This window comes from Sorex araneus, chromosome 1 (genome assembly GCF_027595985.1).
Source record: "Sorex araneus isolate mSorAra2 chromosome 1, mSorAra2.pri, whole genome shotgun sequence".
NCBI classification, from domain to species: domain Eukaryota; kingdom Metazoa; phylum Chordata; class Mammalia; order Eulipotyphla; family Soricidae; genus Sorex; species Sorex araneus.
This window is the reverse complement of record NC_073302.1, coordinates 436,854,720-436,874,041: the sequence shown is the minus strand read 5'-3', so window position 1 is coordinate 436,874,041 and position 19,322 is coordinate 436,854,720. Positions and strand designations below refer to the sequence as shown.

At 56.8% G+C, this 19,322-nt stretch overlaps 1 protein-coding gene across 1 annotated transcript; it reads right to left on the bottom strand.

Moving 5' to 3' along the window:
- Positions 1-1,256: 1,256 nt before the first annotated feature.
- On the bottom strand, positions 1,257-19,219 carry LOC129402516 (ras-related protein Rab-19-like). The gene is made up of 7 exons (XM_055129409.1): positions 19,214-19,219; positions 12,468-12,522; positions 10,588-10,805; positions 9,196-9,379; positions 5,804-6,040; positions 5,095-5,186; positions 1,257-1,340 (listed from the first exon to the last, which is right to left on the bottom strand). Exons 1-7 carry the CDS (start codon positions 19,217-19,219, stop codon positions 1,257-1,259), a joined length of 876 nt encoding a protein of 291 aa, XP_054985384.1.
- Positions 19,220-19,322: the final 103 nt, after the last annotated feature.

Genomic DNA, 19,322 nt, shown 5'->3' with positions numbered 1-19,322 from the left:
CCCCAGCACTGCCAAGGGTCATTCCTGAGGGCAGAGCCAGGAGGAACCCTTGGCATCACAGGCTGCGACCCAAACAGCAATAAATAAATAAAGGAGATATCTTAAAATATATATATTTTATATATAATATATATTTTATATGTATATATATTTTAAGATATCTCCTTTATTTATTTATATATATTACATGTATATACATATATATACAGAGGGAGGTATGGGCCAGAGAGAGCTCAAAGGGCTGAGCTCAGGCTTTGCGTGCAGGAGGCCCGGGCTCCGTCCCTGGTACCACATGGCTCCCTGACACCTCCAGCAGCACTGCTGGGTAAAGCCCCGAACCAAAGAAAAGATAAAGGTTGGCACAGTTCAGTGGGGAGGCTGTTTGCTTTGCGATTGGCCGCCGCAGTTCCACCCCGAGCACTACCAGGAGTAATTCCCGAGCATGGCAAGGTATCGCCCAAAAACCAAATATGTATCTCCGTGCTGGAGTTCGTTGTCTAATATATATCTACACACATACACACTCACACACAGACACAGACACACACTTTACATGTTGTACTTTTTGAGGGGGAAGTCTGGGTGTCACATCTGGTTGTGCTCAGGGATCCCCCTCCCTCCACACACACACACACACACACACACACACACACATACACACACACACACATACACACGCACACATACACGCGCGCACATACACCCCCCTGCTCTGCTGTCTTTGAGCCCCGCAGGCACTGCCTCCCTCTGGGTGCTCAGGTGCGGCTGCTGGGGTGCCCTTGGCCCCCCGGGGTCTCCACCTGCTGCCCTGCGCCTCTGTGCCCAGGAGACCGGCCGGAGCCCTTCCTCACCACAGCCCAGCAGGTATTCTTGGAAGGGCCCGTCCCTGCGGGCGCCCTGGTTGGGTGTCTTAGTCTAGGGTAAGCCCTGAGCAGGGCTGTGATCCCCCCAACCAGCCCTGCCCCTGACACCCCCAAAACAGAGTCCTAGAAAAGGCGAGGGGGCTCATGAACCCTCGGACGGAAAAGTATGAGTCCTAGGAGGTCCAATCCCAAGTTCCCCAAGGGGTCCCCCAGTTCTCCAGGCCCCCCTGAAGCCCAGGACAGAGTGAGCGGACCCCCGGCCACACGGCCCACCAGGCGCCCACTTTGCCGTCCTCTGACCCCCAGGCCTCGCTCCCCGCACCCCTCCCTACCTGTCTCCTGCTGCCCCGGTCACTGTCCTGATGAGAGAAAGGAGCCCCCACCCTGGCCATGCTACCCCCGCAACCGGCCTGTGCGCTCACCTTCCCGCAGCCGAATGGTGCGAATCCCGCGCTCGGTGCCCTGGGAACTGTAGACCTGGGCCCGGGGGACCGTCGCGCAAACGAAAGTGAAAGGAAGACCAGGGCCTGCAGCAGCCCTTGGTGACAGGTGGGACGGGCGCAGATGAAACGCCCTGCCAAAGCCTAGACCTCATCCCGTGTGGGGACGGCGCCGGGGCAGGGGCCCTGCAGTGGGGTCTGGGCTTGAGAAACCGAGGGGCTCTGACGGGACAGCCAACTGGGAAGCAGAGAGCACCTGGGGCAGGCGCTTGCCTGGCCTCTTGTCCACCTGCAGTGGGTGCCCGATGCCACGTGGGGCACTGCCAGGAGTCACAGTCAGGAGTAGCCCCTGAGCACTGTCAGGTTAGAAACAAACAAACCAACCCACAACACTCCTCCAAATAACAATAACGTGATGTCTGAGCCAGGGATGGCCCCGCGGGCTGGGGGCTGTAGGAGGCCTGGGTCTGAGCCCCTCTGGGAGTGGCTCCTGAGCACTGTCCAATCGGCCCCATTCCCCTTTCCTGCCCGAGAGAAACGCTCAGGCAGACCCGGTCCACAGGATGGAGGGGCGATCACAGGGAGTCCGAGAGTCCAGTGTTGGCTCCTGATAACAGTGTCTGGAAAGAACAAGCCAGACGCTTCACCCAGCCCTACCTGGCAGCGCTTCCCGGGGGGAGAGGCAAATGGCTCTTCCTCTCTGAGCCCCTCGCGGAGGGCAGCGTGGGTGCTCGGGGAACATATGGGATGCTGGGGATCAAACCTGGGTCGGCTCATGCAAGTCAAACGGCCTGCCCACTGTACTATGGCTCCAGCCCCTCACTTATTACTTTTTAAAAATATATTTATTTATTTCTTATTTTGCTTTTTGGGTCACACCCAGTGATACACAGGGGTTACTTCTGGATCTGCACTCATGAATTACTCCTGCAGTGCTCAGGGGACCATATGGGATGCTGGGAATCGAACCAGGATCGGCCACATGCAAGGCAAACACCCTACCTGCTGTGCTATCGCCCCAGCCACTCAAGTATTACTTTTTAGCACTGAAGAACTCCAGGCTAAAGAACCTCTCTCCAGCCTGACGTCAGCAATAATGACCCCTTCAATTCCAGGGAGCTGCTTTTTTTTTTTTTTTTAGTAACAGATTTTATTTAGAGGCTTTTGAGGATGGGAGGAAGGAATAAGAAAGGGAGAGAGAGGGAAGAGTAACGCGCTGAAGAGAGAACGAGGGCTTCTCCAAGGGTGGAGGAAGCCCCTGCACATACCAGAGCTTTAGACGCAAAAGTATGAAAGCATGGAAGTACACATCTCCAGAGGGGAGATGCGGGCGACACGTGTGCTCGGGCGACACATGTGCTCAGCCACGAGGGCGCAAGCAGCACATGGGCTCAGGCAGCATATGCGCCCAGGGAGCTGCTTTTTGAAACACAAGTAGGGCGGGAGAATAATGCCCTAGGCTCTAGAGGCCGGTCCTTCCCTTCCTGCTGGAAAATCTAGTTTCTGCAGGTGGCTGGTGCATTTCAATGTGCAAAAGGAATTTCCATCCTGAAGATATGAAAAGCTTGTTTCAGGATCCCCTAGCCTTCCCAGCCTGGGCACTTTGCTTGGCCAACTTTGGTCCGCGTTTGAGGGGTTTTGTTGTTGTGTTTTTGTGGTGTCACTGGCCATGCAGCTTCGGGTTCGTGTCCTGTGTTAGCGGTCAGGTGGCAGGGTCAGGTGTTTACCCTTTCCAGATGGCCCTGTGCTTGACAACGCCTTCCCCTCCCCTCCCCTGGGCAGGGAAAGGGATGTCTCTATTTTGATTTTGCTTCCCCGCCCCCCCATTCTTGGCTAAAGTGGAAGTCAGCCTGACCTCTGGGGTCAGTCTTGTCCCCAAAATCTGGTCCTGGAGGCATCTGAGCCTTCATTGTGGCCCTGTGCCGGGGTGGGGTGTGGCGGGGGTCCCTGCTGTCCGGAAGGGGGTCGTGCGCGGTGCTGTACAGGAAGCTCTCTGGCCGCAGAGAGCGTCGGGCTGAGGCGCTTGCCGTGGGTGCTGCTGTCGGGTCCCTCCCTGGCACGTGGTCCTTGAGTGCAGTCGGGGAGGCCAGAGCAGCCCTGGGTGAGCCCCAGACAGCAGCAGAAGGCTTTCGTGCCTGTGCGAGTCGCACCCAGGGCTTCTCCCATGCCAGGGCTGTGCTCGGTGCCGGTTCAATTTCCACCCCCCTTTCTGGGCCATACCCGCCTGTGCTAAGGGTGTACTGCCGACCGGGCTGGGGCGTCTACCCGGGGCTGCCAGGGATCGAACCTGGGTGGGCCATGAGCAAGGCAGGCGCTGCCCCGCTGTGCCGCCTCTGCAGCCCAGCTGCTGCTCACTAAATGCACCCGGTGTCCCGGCACCTGCCCGCCAGCAGTTTCATTCTCAGCAGTCAGAGGTTGGCACTATCTCGGTGTCTCAGTAGAGGAAACAGTCAGTCTTGCCTGTGGCTTCCTGGGGGGCCTGTTGTTCAGCGAAGGCTCTCCTTCAGCCCTGCCCCCTCCCCCCACTTCCCTCCACCACTTCCTGCAGTCCTAGAAGGAGCAATATGCACTTCCCCCATTGGGGGGCAAAGCGAGGTCCCTCCCAGCAGTGCTCAGGGCTCATTCAGGTCTCTGCTTGGGGGGCCATATGTGCTGCTGGGGGTTGGAACCCAAAGACAAAACCCAGAAACCTGGGAGGAAGGCCAGAGAGAGAGTCCCGGGGCTGAGCCTCGCATCCCACTGACTCTGATGAATAGCCCCCTGGCGCCTTGCATTGTCCTCGAAGAACCACTAGGGGTCACTCCTGAGTACAGAACCAGGAGTATCTCCAGAGCACTCCTTGATGTGCCTGGCCCCCCCCGCCCCCCCCACACACGCACCACCACTACCAAAATCTAGTGAGAAGAAATTGGGGTTTGGGGCCGTACCCTGCAGTGCTCAGGAGCTAATCCCCGTTGGTGCTCAGGGGACCTCGTGTGGTGCAGGGCTGACCCCGGTCGGCTGGTACAGGTAAGAGCCTTCCCCCCATGCTCTCTTGGATGGTGGAATTGGGATCGTAGATTCCTTTCGTACGTAACCGACACCAAGTGCTGCAGGAGGCGCCTTTGGGGGAGGGCAGGCCACACCCGGTGGTGCTCGGGGATCGCTCCTGGCGGTCGTTGGGCCTCAGGTCTCGGGGGCGGGCCTGGGGGAGCACTCTGGCCATGCTCTGAACTGGAGTCGTCGGGGGCCGTCCCCGGGCAGACGGTTCCCTGCCGGTGCTGGGGTTGGCCCAGCTCCGCTGGCCCTAGGGTCCTGTGCTGCATCTCAGTGGACAACCAGCTGTGTCCAACAAGGTTTATTGCTCCCGGGGTCTGCAGGCCTACGAGGCCAGGATCGGTTTGATACTCGGTACACACTGAGGTGTCTGCAGACACTGGCGACTCTGTCCCAGCTCAAGGGACTGCGGGCAGGTGACTCCGACTCTGCACAGTTAGAGTGGACCGTGTCATGTCCGAGGAGATGGGCACACAGGGCAGCCGCTGACCCAGCAGGACGTGCCCCCACCCTCACCAGCATTAGGCCTGTCGCTGCTCCCTGTGCCCAGGCTGGGTTCCTGGAGATGGCTCCGGAATGTTCCAGACCTCCTGTCTCCTCCCTTGTCTTCTCATCACTCTTCATTCAGGGCCGAAGGGGAAGCGCCCCGGGGGTACTCAGACCGTCTGTGGGAGAGCGCCGACCCCCATGCGCGACCCAGGCAGCTCCCTGGCGTCTGCAGGAGAGAAAGGGCCCAGGGGACATGCAGAGCAAACCTGTTCTGTCCAGTCTGGCTGTGCCCGGGAGGCCAGCAGAGGGTCTCGGCCCTCCTCGGAGGGGGAAGGCGAGTGGCAAGCAGCTCCGGACCCTAGGGCGCGGCAGAAACCAGGCACTCGGCAGACACCGGGAACTCTCAGACACCGGGTACTCTGCAGACACCGGGTACTGTGCAGACACCGGGTACTCTGCAGAAACCGGGGCACTCTGGGAGACACCGGGGTTCCCTGCAGACACTGGGTACTGTACAGATTGGGTAATCTGTAAACGCGGAGACACAGTAGACACTGGGGTACTCTGCAGACACCGAGGCCCTCTGCACACAGAGGTACTCTGCAGACCCTGGGTACTTTACAGACACGGGTACTCGGCAGACACTGGGATACCTGCCAGACACTGGGTATATTCTGCCCACATGGGTACTGGGAAGACCCCGGGAGCGCGCTCAGCAGGAGCACTTGCTCTTGTTGCTTACACCCTGCGAATCCAGTCTCACAGTCTGGGAACCCAGTCTCGCACCCTTGGAACCCCGTCTCGAACCCTGGAAGCCCCGTCTCGAACCCTGGGAGCCCCGTCTCGAACCCTGGGAGGCCCGTCTCGCACACTGGGAGCCCTGTCTCGCACACTGGGAGCACTGACTCGCACCCTGGGAGCCCTGAGTCGCACCCTGGGAGCCCTGTCTTGCACCCTGGGAGCCCTGTCTCGCACCCTGGGAGCCCTGGCCGCAGGCGGCCATCACAATGGTCTTGGAGTAGAAGACGCTGCTCAGGGCGGGCTGGCTGTTGCGGGCGATCAGTGCCTTGGCCATGAACTGGAAGGCCTCGTTGATGTTCCTGGACTCCTTGGCCGAGGTCTCGAGCGCCGCCAGGAGGCCGTGCTTCTCCGCCATTGCGCAGGCTTCCTCGAACAGCACCTGACGCTTCTCCCACTGGTCAGACTTGGTCCCTGGGAGGGAGGGAGGGAGAAGTCAGGAGCCGGTGAACGGCTTATTCCAGTTTGTTTTTTCTAAACAGACTTTGAGGATTGCACTTCAGATGGGGCCGTGGCACTCCGGCCTTCCAAGCACGAGGCCTGGAGTTGGACCCCTGAGCCGAGCTTGGTCCCAGCAGCTCCGCCCTCAGACCTGGTGCAGCAACACAGGAGCAGGTGTGTGCAAGCGTCCAGCTGGGACAGTGCCACTCCCCCCAGCCCCCAGCCAGGAGAAACATCCCCTCACAGCAGTACAAGGACATTCACCCTGGCAAACAAAACTCAAACACCGTCGTGGGTAGCACGAAAGGGGGCGCTGTCGAGCCCATCTTCTGACACTGCCAACTCAGGGTCGGCCAGAGGGGCGTGTTCTCGTCTCTGCTTTCATGATGAAGAAAGCTTTTACTGGAACTCGGTGGGAGACGTGTGTGTTCAAGAGAGAACACGGGCTTGTCCACAGTGGGGACAGGCCAGCGACATCTGTGCTCGAGAACACGGGCGTGGAGAGCCAGCCCAGAGGTGCGTGTTTTAGTGGTACGACAGGTCTCTGCTCTGAAGACCTGGTGGTGCTCAGGGCTGACTCCTGGCTCTGTGCTCAGGGATCACTCCCGGCAGTGCTTGGGGACCGGATGTGGGTCAGCTGCATGCGACATCTGTGTCCTGGCCCTGTGCTTTGTCTGAGCCCTAGGATGTTTTTCCCAGTCGAGAATCTAGACAGTAAACTGCGCAGATGCGCATCCCCTCCGCACTGACAGTGTCTGTGACCCCATCTCAGCACTCGCGGAACAGGCCCAGTTCCCCAGAGAGCCCAGGGCCGAGGGGGCTGGCCGAGGGGGCGTCCATCTCTGCACCCCCATCCCGCAGGGGGACTAGGATGTCTCGAGGCGGCATCCAAAGAGAAGCTCCCAGGGACGGAGGATTTCTTGCCTGTGTTGACAGTGAAAGCAGGCGGGGCCGGTTCCTCCACCTGGTTTTCATTGCTGTCCCCTGAGGGGCCTTGTAGCCCACCTGTCTCCCAGCTCCCCCTTCACTCCCCTCCCAGGAAGAACTTGACAACAGTTGAATGGAAACCAGGATCCATTTGCAGGAAGTTGCAAATACACAGATCCTGGGAACCACCCAGTCCCCCGTGGGCCACCTCTAGCCATGGCACGAGATCACAACCAGGAAATCACCACTGACATGACCCACAGACAGGACTCAGAGCCTGCCAGGCACACTTGCATGCCTGTGTGTGTGTGTGTGTGTGTGTGTGTGTGCTGGATCGTGTATATGCATGGGTATATATGTGAGTATGCATGTAGATGTGTGTATACATGTATAGGTTTGTATATATATCACTGTAGCCCCGTTGTTCATCAATTTCCTCAAGGGAAGAGGATGAAATAAAGGGCAGTCGCTGGCTGGGGTCAGTCAAACTGGCAAGTGCATGTGGCTGGAGAGAATCTTCCAGAGTGCAGCAGGCAAAGGCAGGTCTGCTCCTGGGCACAGCCCCCACCCTAGCAGCAGCCTTGGTGTGCCAGACACAGCCGCAAGGAAGGCCTTGCAGCAGATTCAGATCCGTCTTGTTTTCCGGGGCGGGCGCGGGGGGATAGGAAGTTTGGATGACTCCTGGTGACACTCAGGGCTTAGTCCTGGTTCTGTGCTCAGGGATCACTCCTGGTGGTTCTTAGAGAACATGTGGTGCTGGGGATCGAACCCAGGTCAGCTGTGACATCAAGTGCCCTCCCCGTTGTGCTGTGACTCTGCCTTCCTGAGCACTCCTGATGTGCCAGGAGTAAGTGCTCATTACCTCATTAGATGTTGATTTTTGCAGGGGGGCCTCACCTGGCAGTGTTCAGGGGCTACTCCTGGCTGTGGGCTCGGGGCTTTGAACTCAGAGTCACAGCAGAGGGATCTCTCCTGCCCTCATTAAATCATTTTGTGTGTGGGGGGGGTGGGGTGGGATTTGGCTCTGTGCTCAGGAGTGCCCCCTGGCAGTGCTCGGGGAAGCCTCTGTGGGGAGGGCAGCTGCTAGCCCAAGGCTTGCCCGCTGGATTCCTTCACACGAGGAGTCTGAGTGGTCCTGGGCTCTGCTCAGCGCAGGGGACGCCTCTGGCCCTCGGACCCTGCGGGGCAGCGGGGCAGGAAGAGCCGACAGAGGAAGCAGCCCCGTGGCAGAGAGCCGAGCCCCGAGGAGGAGAAGGAAGCTCTGCTCGCACAACTGAAGCGACAGGAGTGGCCGGAAAGGGCTGGCACTTTGCCAGATGACGCCGCAGCCCGAGAGTGTCCGGGCTGACCCCGCTGCTGCCTCTCTGCTCCTGAACCCCTGTTGGGAATGGCCAGGGGTCCTTTCGTGTGTGTGTGGAGGGGGCGATGATTGAACCCACAGGAGGCAATGCTCAGGGCGCGCCCTGCTTGGTCCCGGGGCTCCTGGGATGTGTTGCTGGTGGTTTTGGGGACCAAGTGGTGCAGGGAGGGGACCTGGTCGGCCTCAGGCAAGGCCAGGGCTTTACTTCTTTTTATATTTTTTTTCCTTTTGCTTTTTGGGTCTCACCCAACAAAGCTCAAGGGTTACTCCTGGCTCTGCACTCAGAAATCACTCCTGGCAGTGCTCAGGGGAACATATGGGATGCTGGGAATTGAACCCGGGTTGGGTGCGTGCAAGGCAAATGCCCTACTTGCTGTGCTATCGCTCTAGCTCTTGTTTTTTTCTTTTGCTTTTTGGGTCATACCAGGAGATGCACAGGGGTTACTCCTGGCTCTGCTTTCAGGAATCACTCCTGGTGGTGCTCAGAGGACCATATGGAATGCTGGGAATCGAACCTCGGTTGGCCGCATGCAAGGCAAGCTCCCTACATGCTGTGCTATCGCTCCAGCCCGTGCTGTACTTCTCGTACTATCTCCATCTTGCAGAGCTTTTTTTCCTTAACAAATTCACAGTTCATGCTAATGTCCCAGGGGTCAGTGACTCTGATGCTACTTCCTGGGCCAGACCTGTCCTGAGGTGCTGTCTACTGCTGTGTTTCTGGGCTGGGTCCAGCTGCCTCCCGGCCACTGCCACGTGCGCCATGAGCACTGCGCGTCCCAGAGAGCTGACCCCAGCAGGGGGCTGGCGGGGTTACCCGAGGCCTCGAGGCTCCCATACAGACCCATCAGCATGATGACCGTGTCGGTGTCTCCGTACTCCTTCACATCGTCAATCCAGTCCGGAACAGACTCGAAGGAGGAGCGCCGTGTGATGTCGTAGGCGATGATGGCCGCGTCCACCTCACGGTAGTAGTTCTTTGTGATGGCCCGGTAGCGCTCCTGGCCCGCCGTGTCCCACAGCTGCATCTGGAGGGGGCGGGAGCAGAGGGGGTCGGGGGTGGCCCACCTGACCGGCACAGCTCCCTCAACTCTGAAAAACACAGTTTCCTGGAGTCACAGAATTGCAGGGAGGGCGCTTGCCTGCTCCTCCTGGCCAATCCGGGTTCGATCCCCGGCACCCCATGGAGGCCCCAGAACCCTCCAGGAGTGATTCCTGAGCACCACTGGGGGTGGATCAAAAAATCCAAAATAAAAGGCAGTTTCAGGGTCAGAGAGATGGTACAGCAGGAAGGCGGTGCCTTGCACGTGGCTGATACAGGTTCAACCCCCGGCAGCCCCCTAGGTCCCCGAGCCCTGCCAGGGGGATTCCTGAGTGGAGCCAGGGCCACCCCTGAGTATTGGCAATGTGGCTCCAAAATACATAAGTAAGTAAGGCGGCTCTCTGGGCCTCTTTTCTAGGATATGGGCTCAGGGATCTGGTGCCGCCTGGGTTGTTATTTCCTGTTCCTCCCCCGACACCGAGGTATGTCCAGGCTTTGGGGTCTCCACCGAAGGCGCCCTGGCTGGGAGGGTGAACCTGTTGTCCTGAGGTTTGGTGTCTTTTGCTCTTTTTTAAAAAATCCTTTTGGTTTTGGGGCCACACCCAGTGATTGTCCTCGCTGGGTGCTCGCAGTTGCTCCCAGATGTGCTCAGGGAAGCGGGTAACGCTCTCCCTCTGGCGCTAAGATTGTGTTATTTTGTCCACACACCCAGTGCTGCTCCAGGTTTACTCCTGGCTCTGTGCTCAAGAGCTCATTCCTGCAGTGCTGAGGTTTGGACCCGTTTGACCCCTGATAATGCATGCAGAGCCCGGACCTGCCAGGAGGGATCCCTGAACATCATGTGACATGGCCCGAAACCAAAACCAAACAAGAGAAAGGAGAACAAAGAAAACAAAACGGTCACTTGCCATGTCCCATGTGTGCGACTAGTTCTGTGCACTTTGTTCACGGTATCTGCGTGTGCAGGAATTTGACTCCCGGTAGCCATAGAGAAGTGGACACACCTGCCCTTTACATGGTGACATGGAGTGATGGTTTCTTTGATGCTTTGCCCCTTCCCGATGCTTTGATTTTAAAGACCCCCAGGACTTGGGGGAGGGGGGCTGATCCTGTAAGAGGTTCCTGTTCTCTCTTTACCCCACTCCTTCCTGAGACTCGTATCTCCTTGAGGAAACCCCGAAAGACCCCCCCAACCTTCACTTTCTTGCCGTCGATGTCCAGGGAACGCAAGATGAAGTCCATGTTGACTGTGTTATTCTGGTCATCGCTGTAGACCCCGGAGGCAAAGTGCTGCAACACGCTCGTCTTGCCCACGCCAGAGTCCCCGATGAGAATGACCTTGAACACGAAGTCGAAGTTGTCGTCCAGGGCCATGCTGAGGCTAAGGAACTGCGTGGCTCTGCTCGCTGGCTCTGAGCTCAGGAGGGAAGGAGAGACCCCCTGAGTCACCAGGAGAGGACCCTGTGACTGTCAGCACGCCTGCCCAAGGGGGACACACACGCGTGTAGAGGGGGGGCAGACTCAAAGCTTCCCCCGCCGTCCTCTGCCTGGCCCTGTGCACGGTCAGCACTGAGATGACGCTGGGATGGAAACCCTAGTCGGGGAGACCGCATGTGCCCGCGAAGTGGGGTATCACAGGAGACCCCACCATTGTGCACCTGCCTTTCATCAGCGGACTCACGTCTCGCTCCCGTGCACCCCCAGAGTGGTGTGGGGAGACGGGATGCCCGGGCTCCCAGCAGCCAGTGCGGGGGCAGGATGGTCAGGTGTGGGGGGCCGGAGGGAAAGGACAGTAGGGAGGGCATTTGCCTAGCACGTGGCTGATCCGGGTTCGATCCCCAGCATCCCATAGGGTCCCCCCAACACTGCCAAGGGTCATTCCTGAGGGCAGAGCCAGGAGTAAGCCGTGAACATCACAGGCTGTGACCCAAACTGCAATAAATAAATAAAGGAGATATCTTAATATATATATATGTATATATATATATATATATATATATATATATATATATATATATATATAGTGAGGCGTGGGCCAGAGACAGCTAAAAGGGCTGAGCTCAGGCTTTGCGTGCAGGAGGCCCGGGCTCCGTCCCTGGCACCACATGGTTCCCTGACACCTCCAGCAGCACTGCTGGGTAGAGCCCCGAACCGAAGAAAAGATAAAGGGTGGCACAGTCCAGCGGGGAGGCTGTTTGCTTTGTGATTGGCCGACCCCAGTTCCATCCCGAGCACTACCAGGAGTGATCCCCGAGCAAGGCAAGGTATCGCCCAAAAACCAAATATGTATCTCCGTGATGGAGTTCGTTGTCTAATATATATCTACACACATACACACTCACACACAGACACACACACACACACTTTACATGTTGTACTTTTTGAGGGGGAAGTCTGGGTGTCACATCTGGTTGTGCTCAGGGATCCCCCTCCCTCCACACACACACACACGCACACACACACGTACACACACACACATACACGCGCACACACACACAGCCTGCTCTGCTGTCTTTGAGCCCCGCAGGCACTGCCTCACTCTGGGTGCTCAGGTGTGGCTGCTGGGGTGCCCTTGGCCCCCCGGGGTCTCCACCTGCTGCCCTGCGCCTCTGTGTCCAGGAGACCGGCCGGAGCCCTTCCACATGACAGCCCAGCAGGCATTCTTGGAAGGGCCCATCCCTGCGGGCGCCATGGTTGGGTGTCTAGGGTAAGCCCTGAGCAGGGCTGTGATCCCCCCAACCAGCCCTGCCCCCGACAACCCCAAAACAGAGTCCTAGAAAAGGCGAGGGGGCTCATCAACCCATGGACGGAAAAGCCCCGAGTCCCAGGTGGTCCAATCCCAAGTTCCCCAAGGGGTCCCCCAGTTCTCCAGGCACCCCTGAAGCCCAGGACAGAGTGAGTGGACCCCCGGCCACACGGCCCACCAGGCGCCCACTTCGCCGTCCTCTGACCCCCAGGCCTCAGCCCCCCGCACCCCTCCCTACCTGTCTCCCGCTGCCCTGGTCACTGTCCTGCTGAGAGAAAGGCGCCCCCACCCCGGCCACGCACCCCCCCCTACCCGCCTGCGAGCTCACCTGCTCGCAGCCGAAAGGTGCGAATCCCGCACTCAGTGCCCTGGGAACTGTAGACCTGCGCCCGGGGGACCGTCGCGCAAACGAAAGCGAAAGGAAGACCAGGGCCTGCAGCAGCCCTTGGTGACAGGCGGGGACGGGCGCAGATGAAACGCCCAGCCAAAGCCTAGTCCTCATCCCGTGTGGGGACGGCGCCAGGGCAGGGGCCCTGCAGTGGGGTCTGGGCTTGAGAAACCGAGGGGCTCTGACGGGACAGCCAACTGGGAAGCAGAGACACCTGGGACAGGCCCTTGCCTGGCTTGTTGTCCACCAGCAGTGGGTGCCAGGTGCCACGTGGGGCACTGCCAGGAGTCCCAGTCAGGAGTAGCCCCTGGGCACTGTCAGGTTAGAAACAAACAAGCAAACCAACCCACAACAACACTCCCCCATCTAACAATAAGGTGATGTCTGAGCCAGGGATGGCCCCGCGGGCTGAGTGTGTGGAGGAGGCCTGGGTCTGAGCCCCTGTGGGAGTGGCTCCTGAGCACTGTCCAATCGGCCCCATTCCCCCTTCCTGCCCGAGAGAAACGCTCAGGCAGACCCGGCCCACAGGATGGAGGGGCGATCACAGGGAGTCCGAGAGTCCAGTGTTGGCTCCTGATAACAGTGTCTGGAAAGAACAAGCCAGACGCTTCACCCAGCCCTACCTGGCAGCGCTTCCCGGGGGGAGAGACAAATGGCTCTTCCTCTCCGAGCCCCTCGTGGAGGGCAGCGTGGGTGAGAGAACAGTTTGGGAATGTGGGTGGAGGTGGGGAAGCGTTTTCTCCCTCCCCCACCCCATCTTTCTTTCTCTCTTTCTCTTTCTTTCTTTCTTTCTTTCTTTCTTTCTTTCTTTCTTTCTTTCTTTCTTTCTTTCTTTCTTTCTTTCTTTCTTTCTTTCTTTGTTTTCTTGAATCACCATGTGGAAGTTGCAAAGTTCTCAGGCTTATGTCTCAGTTATACAATACTCAAACACCCATCCCTTCACCCGTGCCCATATTCCACCACCAAAGACCCCAGTCTACCTCCCAACCCCTGTCCCCGCCGCCCTCCATCCCCGCCTGCGTAATTGATAAATTTCACTTCATTTTCTCTTTACCTTGATTCCATTCCATATTTCAACACAAAACTCACTATTGTTGGAGTTTCCCCCCAAGAAAGACAGCCTTACTGCCAAGGAAGCATTTGATAATTAGTTTTCCATTGCTGAGACTGGAGAGATATGAAGTCCCGCTGTATCAAGTATATAGAATTTTTTTCCCTCCTTTTTGCGCCACCAAGTTTGTGCCTGCTCAATAAATAGTCCTCATATTATGGCTGACACCATGCTGCCCGAGGAGAATAAAGGATATTTCCCGTCCTCGGCTGGCGTGGGGCTATGGCTTAGTTCACAGTCTAGAGACATGGCTGCAAGTAGTTTCTGGTACCAAAAGTAGTCTAGTTGGCCTCCGGATTCTGGTTGATCAGCAGCAACGTGGCCGCACAAAAGTGTGGCCACTTGTGTCGAATTTCGGTGGAGCATGTGCTGGTATCGGCCCGAGACTGCCCAAGCGTCCCACTGTTCCAAGTACATAAATTTTTTTCCCTCCCATTCCCACTCCTCTAAGTTTGTGCCTGCTTAATAGACCTCATAATATGGTGGATGCCACACCGGTTTCTCCCAGAAAAGGGAAAAGGACCGAGAAAGGAGGATATTTCCTCTCCTCGGCCGGCGCGGGGCTATGTCTTAGTTCACAGTCTAGAGAAATGGCTGCTACTTTGATTACCTTCAATATTTCAACAAAAAACTCAGTATTATTGTTTGGAGTTTCCCCCCACAGTCAGACCTGCTAAAAAGGAACCGTTTCACATTGCTGACAATTAAGAGATATTAGGTTTTGGATCTCTGTATAAAGTCCATGGAAAATCCATCACTGCAAGCGTTTACTTCCCTTTTGTGGTGCTCATATGATGGAGAAGCCTGGAGAGAAAAACCCTGCCCCGCTGGCGGTGCATGGGCCAGTGGCTCGGTTCACAGTCTGGAGGCCTTTCTGGGAGCTGCTCGTGTCCAAAGTAGTTCAGTTGCCTCTGGGGTGGAGCTCGTGGAGCACCAAAAAGGGCTCTTTCTTCCTTCCTTCCTTCCTTCCGTTCTTTCTTTCTTTCTTTCTTTCTTTCTTTCTTTCTTTCTTTCTTTCTTTCTTTCTTTCTTTCTTGCTTTCTTGCTTTCTTGCTTTCTTGCTTTTCTTGCTTTCTTGCTTTCTCTCTCCCTCCTTCCCTCCCTACCTTTCTCTCTCCCTTCCTTCCTTCCTTCCTTCCTTCCTTCCTTCCTTCCTTCCTTCCTTCCTTCCTTCCTTCCTCCCTCCCTTTCTTCCTTCCTTCCTTCCTTCCTTCCTTCCTTCCTTCCTTCCTTCCTTCCTTCCTTCCTTCCTTCCTTCCTCCCTCCCTTTCTTTCTTCCTTCCTTCCTTCCTTCCTTCCTTCCTTCCTTCCTTCCTTCCTTCCTTCCTTCCTTCCTTCCTCCCTCCCTTTCTTTCTTCCTTCCTTCCTTCCTTCCTTCCTTCCTTCCTTCCTTCCTTCCTTCCTTCCTTCCTTCCTTCCCTCCCTCCCTCCCTCCCTCCCTCCTTCCCTTCTTCCTTTCCTTCTGGTTGTTGCCCAGTGGTTACTCCTGGCTCTGTGCTCAGGTGATGGTTGGTACTGGAGCTTGAACTAGGGTCATCAAATGGTTGATTCTCTACTATTTCAAGAGTCCTGTATCACTCTATCACTGTTATCACTGTTATCCCGCTGCTCATCTATTTGCTCGAGTGGGCACCAGTAACATCTTCACTGTGAGACTTGTTACTGTTTTTGGCATATCGGATACGCCATGGGTAGCTTGCCAGGCTCTGCCTTGCTGGCGAGTAGATAGGTTGTTTTTTAAGGGGTCGATGGAGGGGTCACACCTGCTGACGCTCAGGGCTTGCATCTGGCTCTGCACTCAAACTGCTCGGGACGGTGCTGGGGACCATGTGGGCTGGTGGGACTGAGCCCGGCCAGGCTGTTGCCGGGCAACCCTACCCACTCTCCTATTGCTCGGCCCATACTGGTGACTTCTGGGGTTGCTTTTTTAGCAGGGATTGGAATTTAGTTAGTTTTAACATGATTGTGTTTGTTTTGGAGCCACGTCCAGTGGTGTTCAGGGCTTACTCTTGACTGTGCTCAGGGATCACTCCGGGTAGGGCCCCGGGGACCATATATGGAACCGGGGTTGAACCCGGGTCAGCTGTGCACAAGGCGAGCCACCCAACCTGCTGTACTATGTTCTCTAAACATTTTTTTTTCTTTTCAGGTCCCAACCACAGTAATTACTCCTGGCTCTGCACTCAGGAATTACACCTGGAGGTGCTCGGGGGACCTTATGGGATGCTGGGAATCAAACCCGGGGTGGTCTCGTGCAAGGCAAATGCCCTACCCGCTGTGCTATTGCTCCTGCCCACTCCAAACACAATTTTTTTTAACAGTAGTGGTTTCGAATGGGGATCCCGAAATCACGTATGAATAATATCTATAATATCTATACATGTCTGAAGACACCTGGATTTTCTGATATCATTAAATTCCATGTAGTGAACATTGGTTACCAGTGACTGTCGGCATGCCAAACAAACGCAAATGGCGCTGGTGTTTAGAGTTGAGTGAACTTGCCCAAGATCGCACACACACACACACACACAAACTCACAGAACTGTAATGCAAACCCAGAGAACGCTAAAGTCCGTGGGTCTAAATAATCATACGACTGAAATTCAGACATAAAAGTTTTGTAATTGCAGCTCAAGGTGATTCAATTAAAAAAAAATCAACAAGTCCCTAAACCACTTTCAGTGACTCACAATTAGTCTTCCTTCCAGAATTGGGACTCGGTGTGTATTTCAAGGGCCTGAGAGCCTTCATTCTTTCTAAGGGCAGAGGGACTGGGAAGATGGTGTGTGGGTAGGACACCTGTCTTGCATACAGATGGTCCGGGTTCGGCCCCTGGCATCCCAGGTGGTCCCCAGAAGGAGTAATTCCTGGGTGCAGAGTGAATAGTAACCCTGAGCTTCGCCAGAATTGGAAAGAGAAAAATTCTTGGTCTTTGCCAAGCTGCATATATTGCTTTTAACCATTATTATGTATTACTTTTTGCTTTTTTTTTTCTTGCTTTTTGATTCACACCCAGTGATGCACAGGGCTTACTTCTGGCTCTGCACTAAGGATTACTCCTGGTGGTGCTCGGGGAACAATATGGGATGCTGGGGATCGAACCTGGGTCAGCTGCATGAAAGTCAAACGCCCTACCCACTGTACTATGGCTCCAGCCTCTCATGTATTACCATTTATTTATTTATTTATTTATTTATTTATTTATTTATTTATTTTTGCTCTTTGGGTCACACTCAGCGAAGCACAGGGGACAGGGGTTACTTCTGGCTACTCAAAAATTACTTCTGGCAGTGCTCAGGGGACCATATAGGATGCTGGGAATCAAACCAGGATCGGCCACGTGCAAGGCAAACGCCCTACCTGCTGTGCTATCACTCCAGCCCCTCAAGTATTACTTTTTACCACTGAAAAACTCGAGGCTAAAGAACCTCTCTCCAGCCTGACATCAGCAACAATGAAAACTTCAAGTCCTGGGAGTTGCTTTTTGAAACACAAGTAGGGAGGGAGAATAATGCCCTAGGCTCTAGAGGCCGCTCCTTCCCTTCCTGCTGGAAAACCTAGTTTCTGCAGGTGGCTGGTGCGTTTCAATGTGCAAAAGGAATTTCCATCCTGAAGATATGAAAAACTTGTTTCAGGATCCCCTAGCCTTCCCAGCCTGGGCGCTTTGCTTGGCAAACTTTGGTCCTCGATTGAGGGGTTTTGTTGTCAGGTTTTTGTGGTGTCACTGCCCATGCAGCTTCGGGTTCGTGTCCTTTGTTAGCGGTCAGGTGGCTGGGTCAGGTGTGTACCCTTTGCCAGATGGCCCTGTGCTTGACAACGACCGTCCTCCCCTCCCCTTCCCTCCCCCTGGGCAGGGAAAGGGATGTCTCTATTTTGATTTTGCTTCCCCGCCCCCCCATTCTTGGCTAAAGTGGAAGTCAGCCTGACCTCTGGGGTCAGCGTTGTCCCCAAAATCTGGTCCTGGAGGCATCTGAGCCTTCATTGTGGCCCTGTGCCGGGGTGGGGTGTGGCGGGGGTCCCTGCTGTCCGGAAGGGGGTCGTGCGCGGTGCTGTACAGGAAGCTCTCTGGCCGCAGAGAGCGTCGGGCTGAGGCGCTTGCCGTGGGTGCTGCTGTCGGGTCCCTCCCTGGCACGAGGTCCTTGAGTGCAGTCGGGGAGGCCAGAGCAGCCCTGGGTGAGCCCCAGACAGCAGCAGAAGGCTTTCGTGCCTGTGCGAGTCGCACTCAGGGCTTCTCCCATGCCAGGGCTGTGCTCGGTGCCGGTTCAGTTTCCACCCCCCTTTCTGGGCCATTACCCGCCTGTGCTAAGGGCGCACTGCCGACCGGGCTGGGGGCGTCCACCTGGGGCTGCCAGGGATCGAACCTGGGTGGGCCGTGAGCAAGGCAGGCGCCCGCCCCGCTGTGCCGCCTCTGCAGCCCAGCTGCTGCTCACTAAATGCACCCGGTGTCCCGGCACCTGCCCGCCAGCAGAGTTTCATTCTCAGCAGTCAGAGCTGGGCACTATCTCGGTGTCTCGGTAGAGGAAACAGTCACTCTCGCCTGTGGCTTCCTGGGGGGCCTGTTGTTCAGCGCAGGCTCTCCTTCCGCCCTGCCCCACCCCCCACTTCCCTCCACCACTTCCTGCAGCCCTAGAAGGAGCAATATGCACTTCCCCCATTGGGGGGCAAAGCGGGGTCCCTCCCAGCAGTGCTCAGGGCTCATTCAGGTCTCTGCTTGGGGGGCCATATGTGCTGCTGGGGGTTGGAACCCAAAGACAAAACCCAGAAACCTGGGAGGAAGGCCAGAGAGAGAGAGTCCCGGGGCTGAGCCGCGCATCCCACTGACTCTGATGAATAGCCCCCTGGCGCCTTGCATTGTCCTCGAAGAACCACTAGGGGCCACTCCTGAGCACAGAGTCAGGAGTATCTCCAGATCACTCCTTGATTTGCCTGCTCCCTCCCACCCCGCCGCCACCAAAATCTAGTGAGAAGAAATTGGAGTTTGGGGCCGTACCCTGCAGTGCTCAGGAGCTAATCCCCGTTGGTGCTCAGGGACCTCGTGTGGTGCAGGGCTGAACCCGGTCGGCTGCGTACAGGTAGGAGCCTTCCCCCGTGCTCTCTTGGATGGGGAATTGGGATCGTAGATTCCTTTCGTACATAACCGACACCAAGTGCTGCAGGAGGCGCCTTTGGGGGAGGGCAGGCCACACCCGGTGGTGCTCGGGGATCGCTCCTGGCGGCCCTTGGGCCTCAGGGCTCAGGAGCAATCCTGGGGGAGCACTCTCGGCCGTGCTCTGAACTGGAATTGCCGGGGGCCGTCCCCGGGCAGACGGTTCCCTGCCGGTGCTGGGGTTGGCCCAGCTCCGCTGGCCCTAGGGTCCTGTGCTGCATCTCAGCAGACAACCAGCTTTGTCCAACAAGGTTTATTGCTCAAGGGGTCTGCAGGCCTACGGGGCCAGGATCGGTCTGATACTCGGTACACACTGAGGTGCTCTGCAGACACTGGCTACTCTGTCCCAGCTCAAGGGACAGCGGGCAGGTGACTCCGACTCTGCACAGTTAGAGTGGACCCAGCAGGACGCGCCCCCACCCTCACCGGCATTCGGGCAGTCGCTGCTCCCTGTGCCCAGGCCGGGTTCCTGGAGATGGCTCCGAATGTTCCAGACCTCCTGTCTCCTCCCTTGTCTTCTCATCACTCTTCAGTC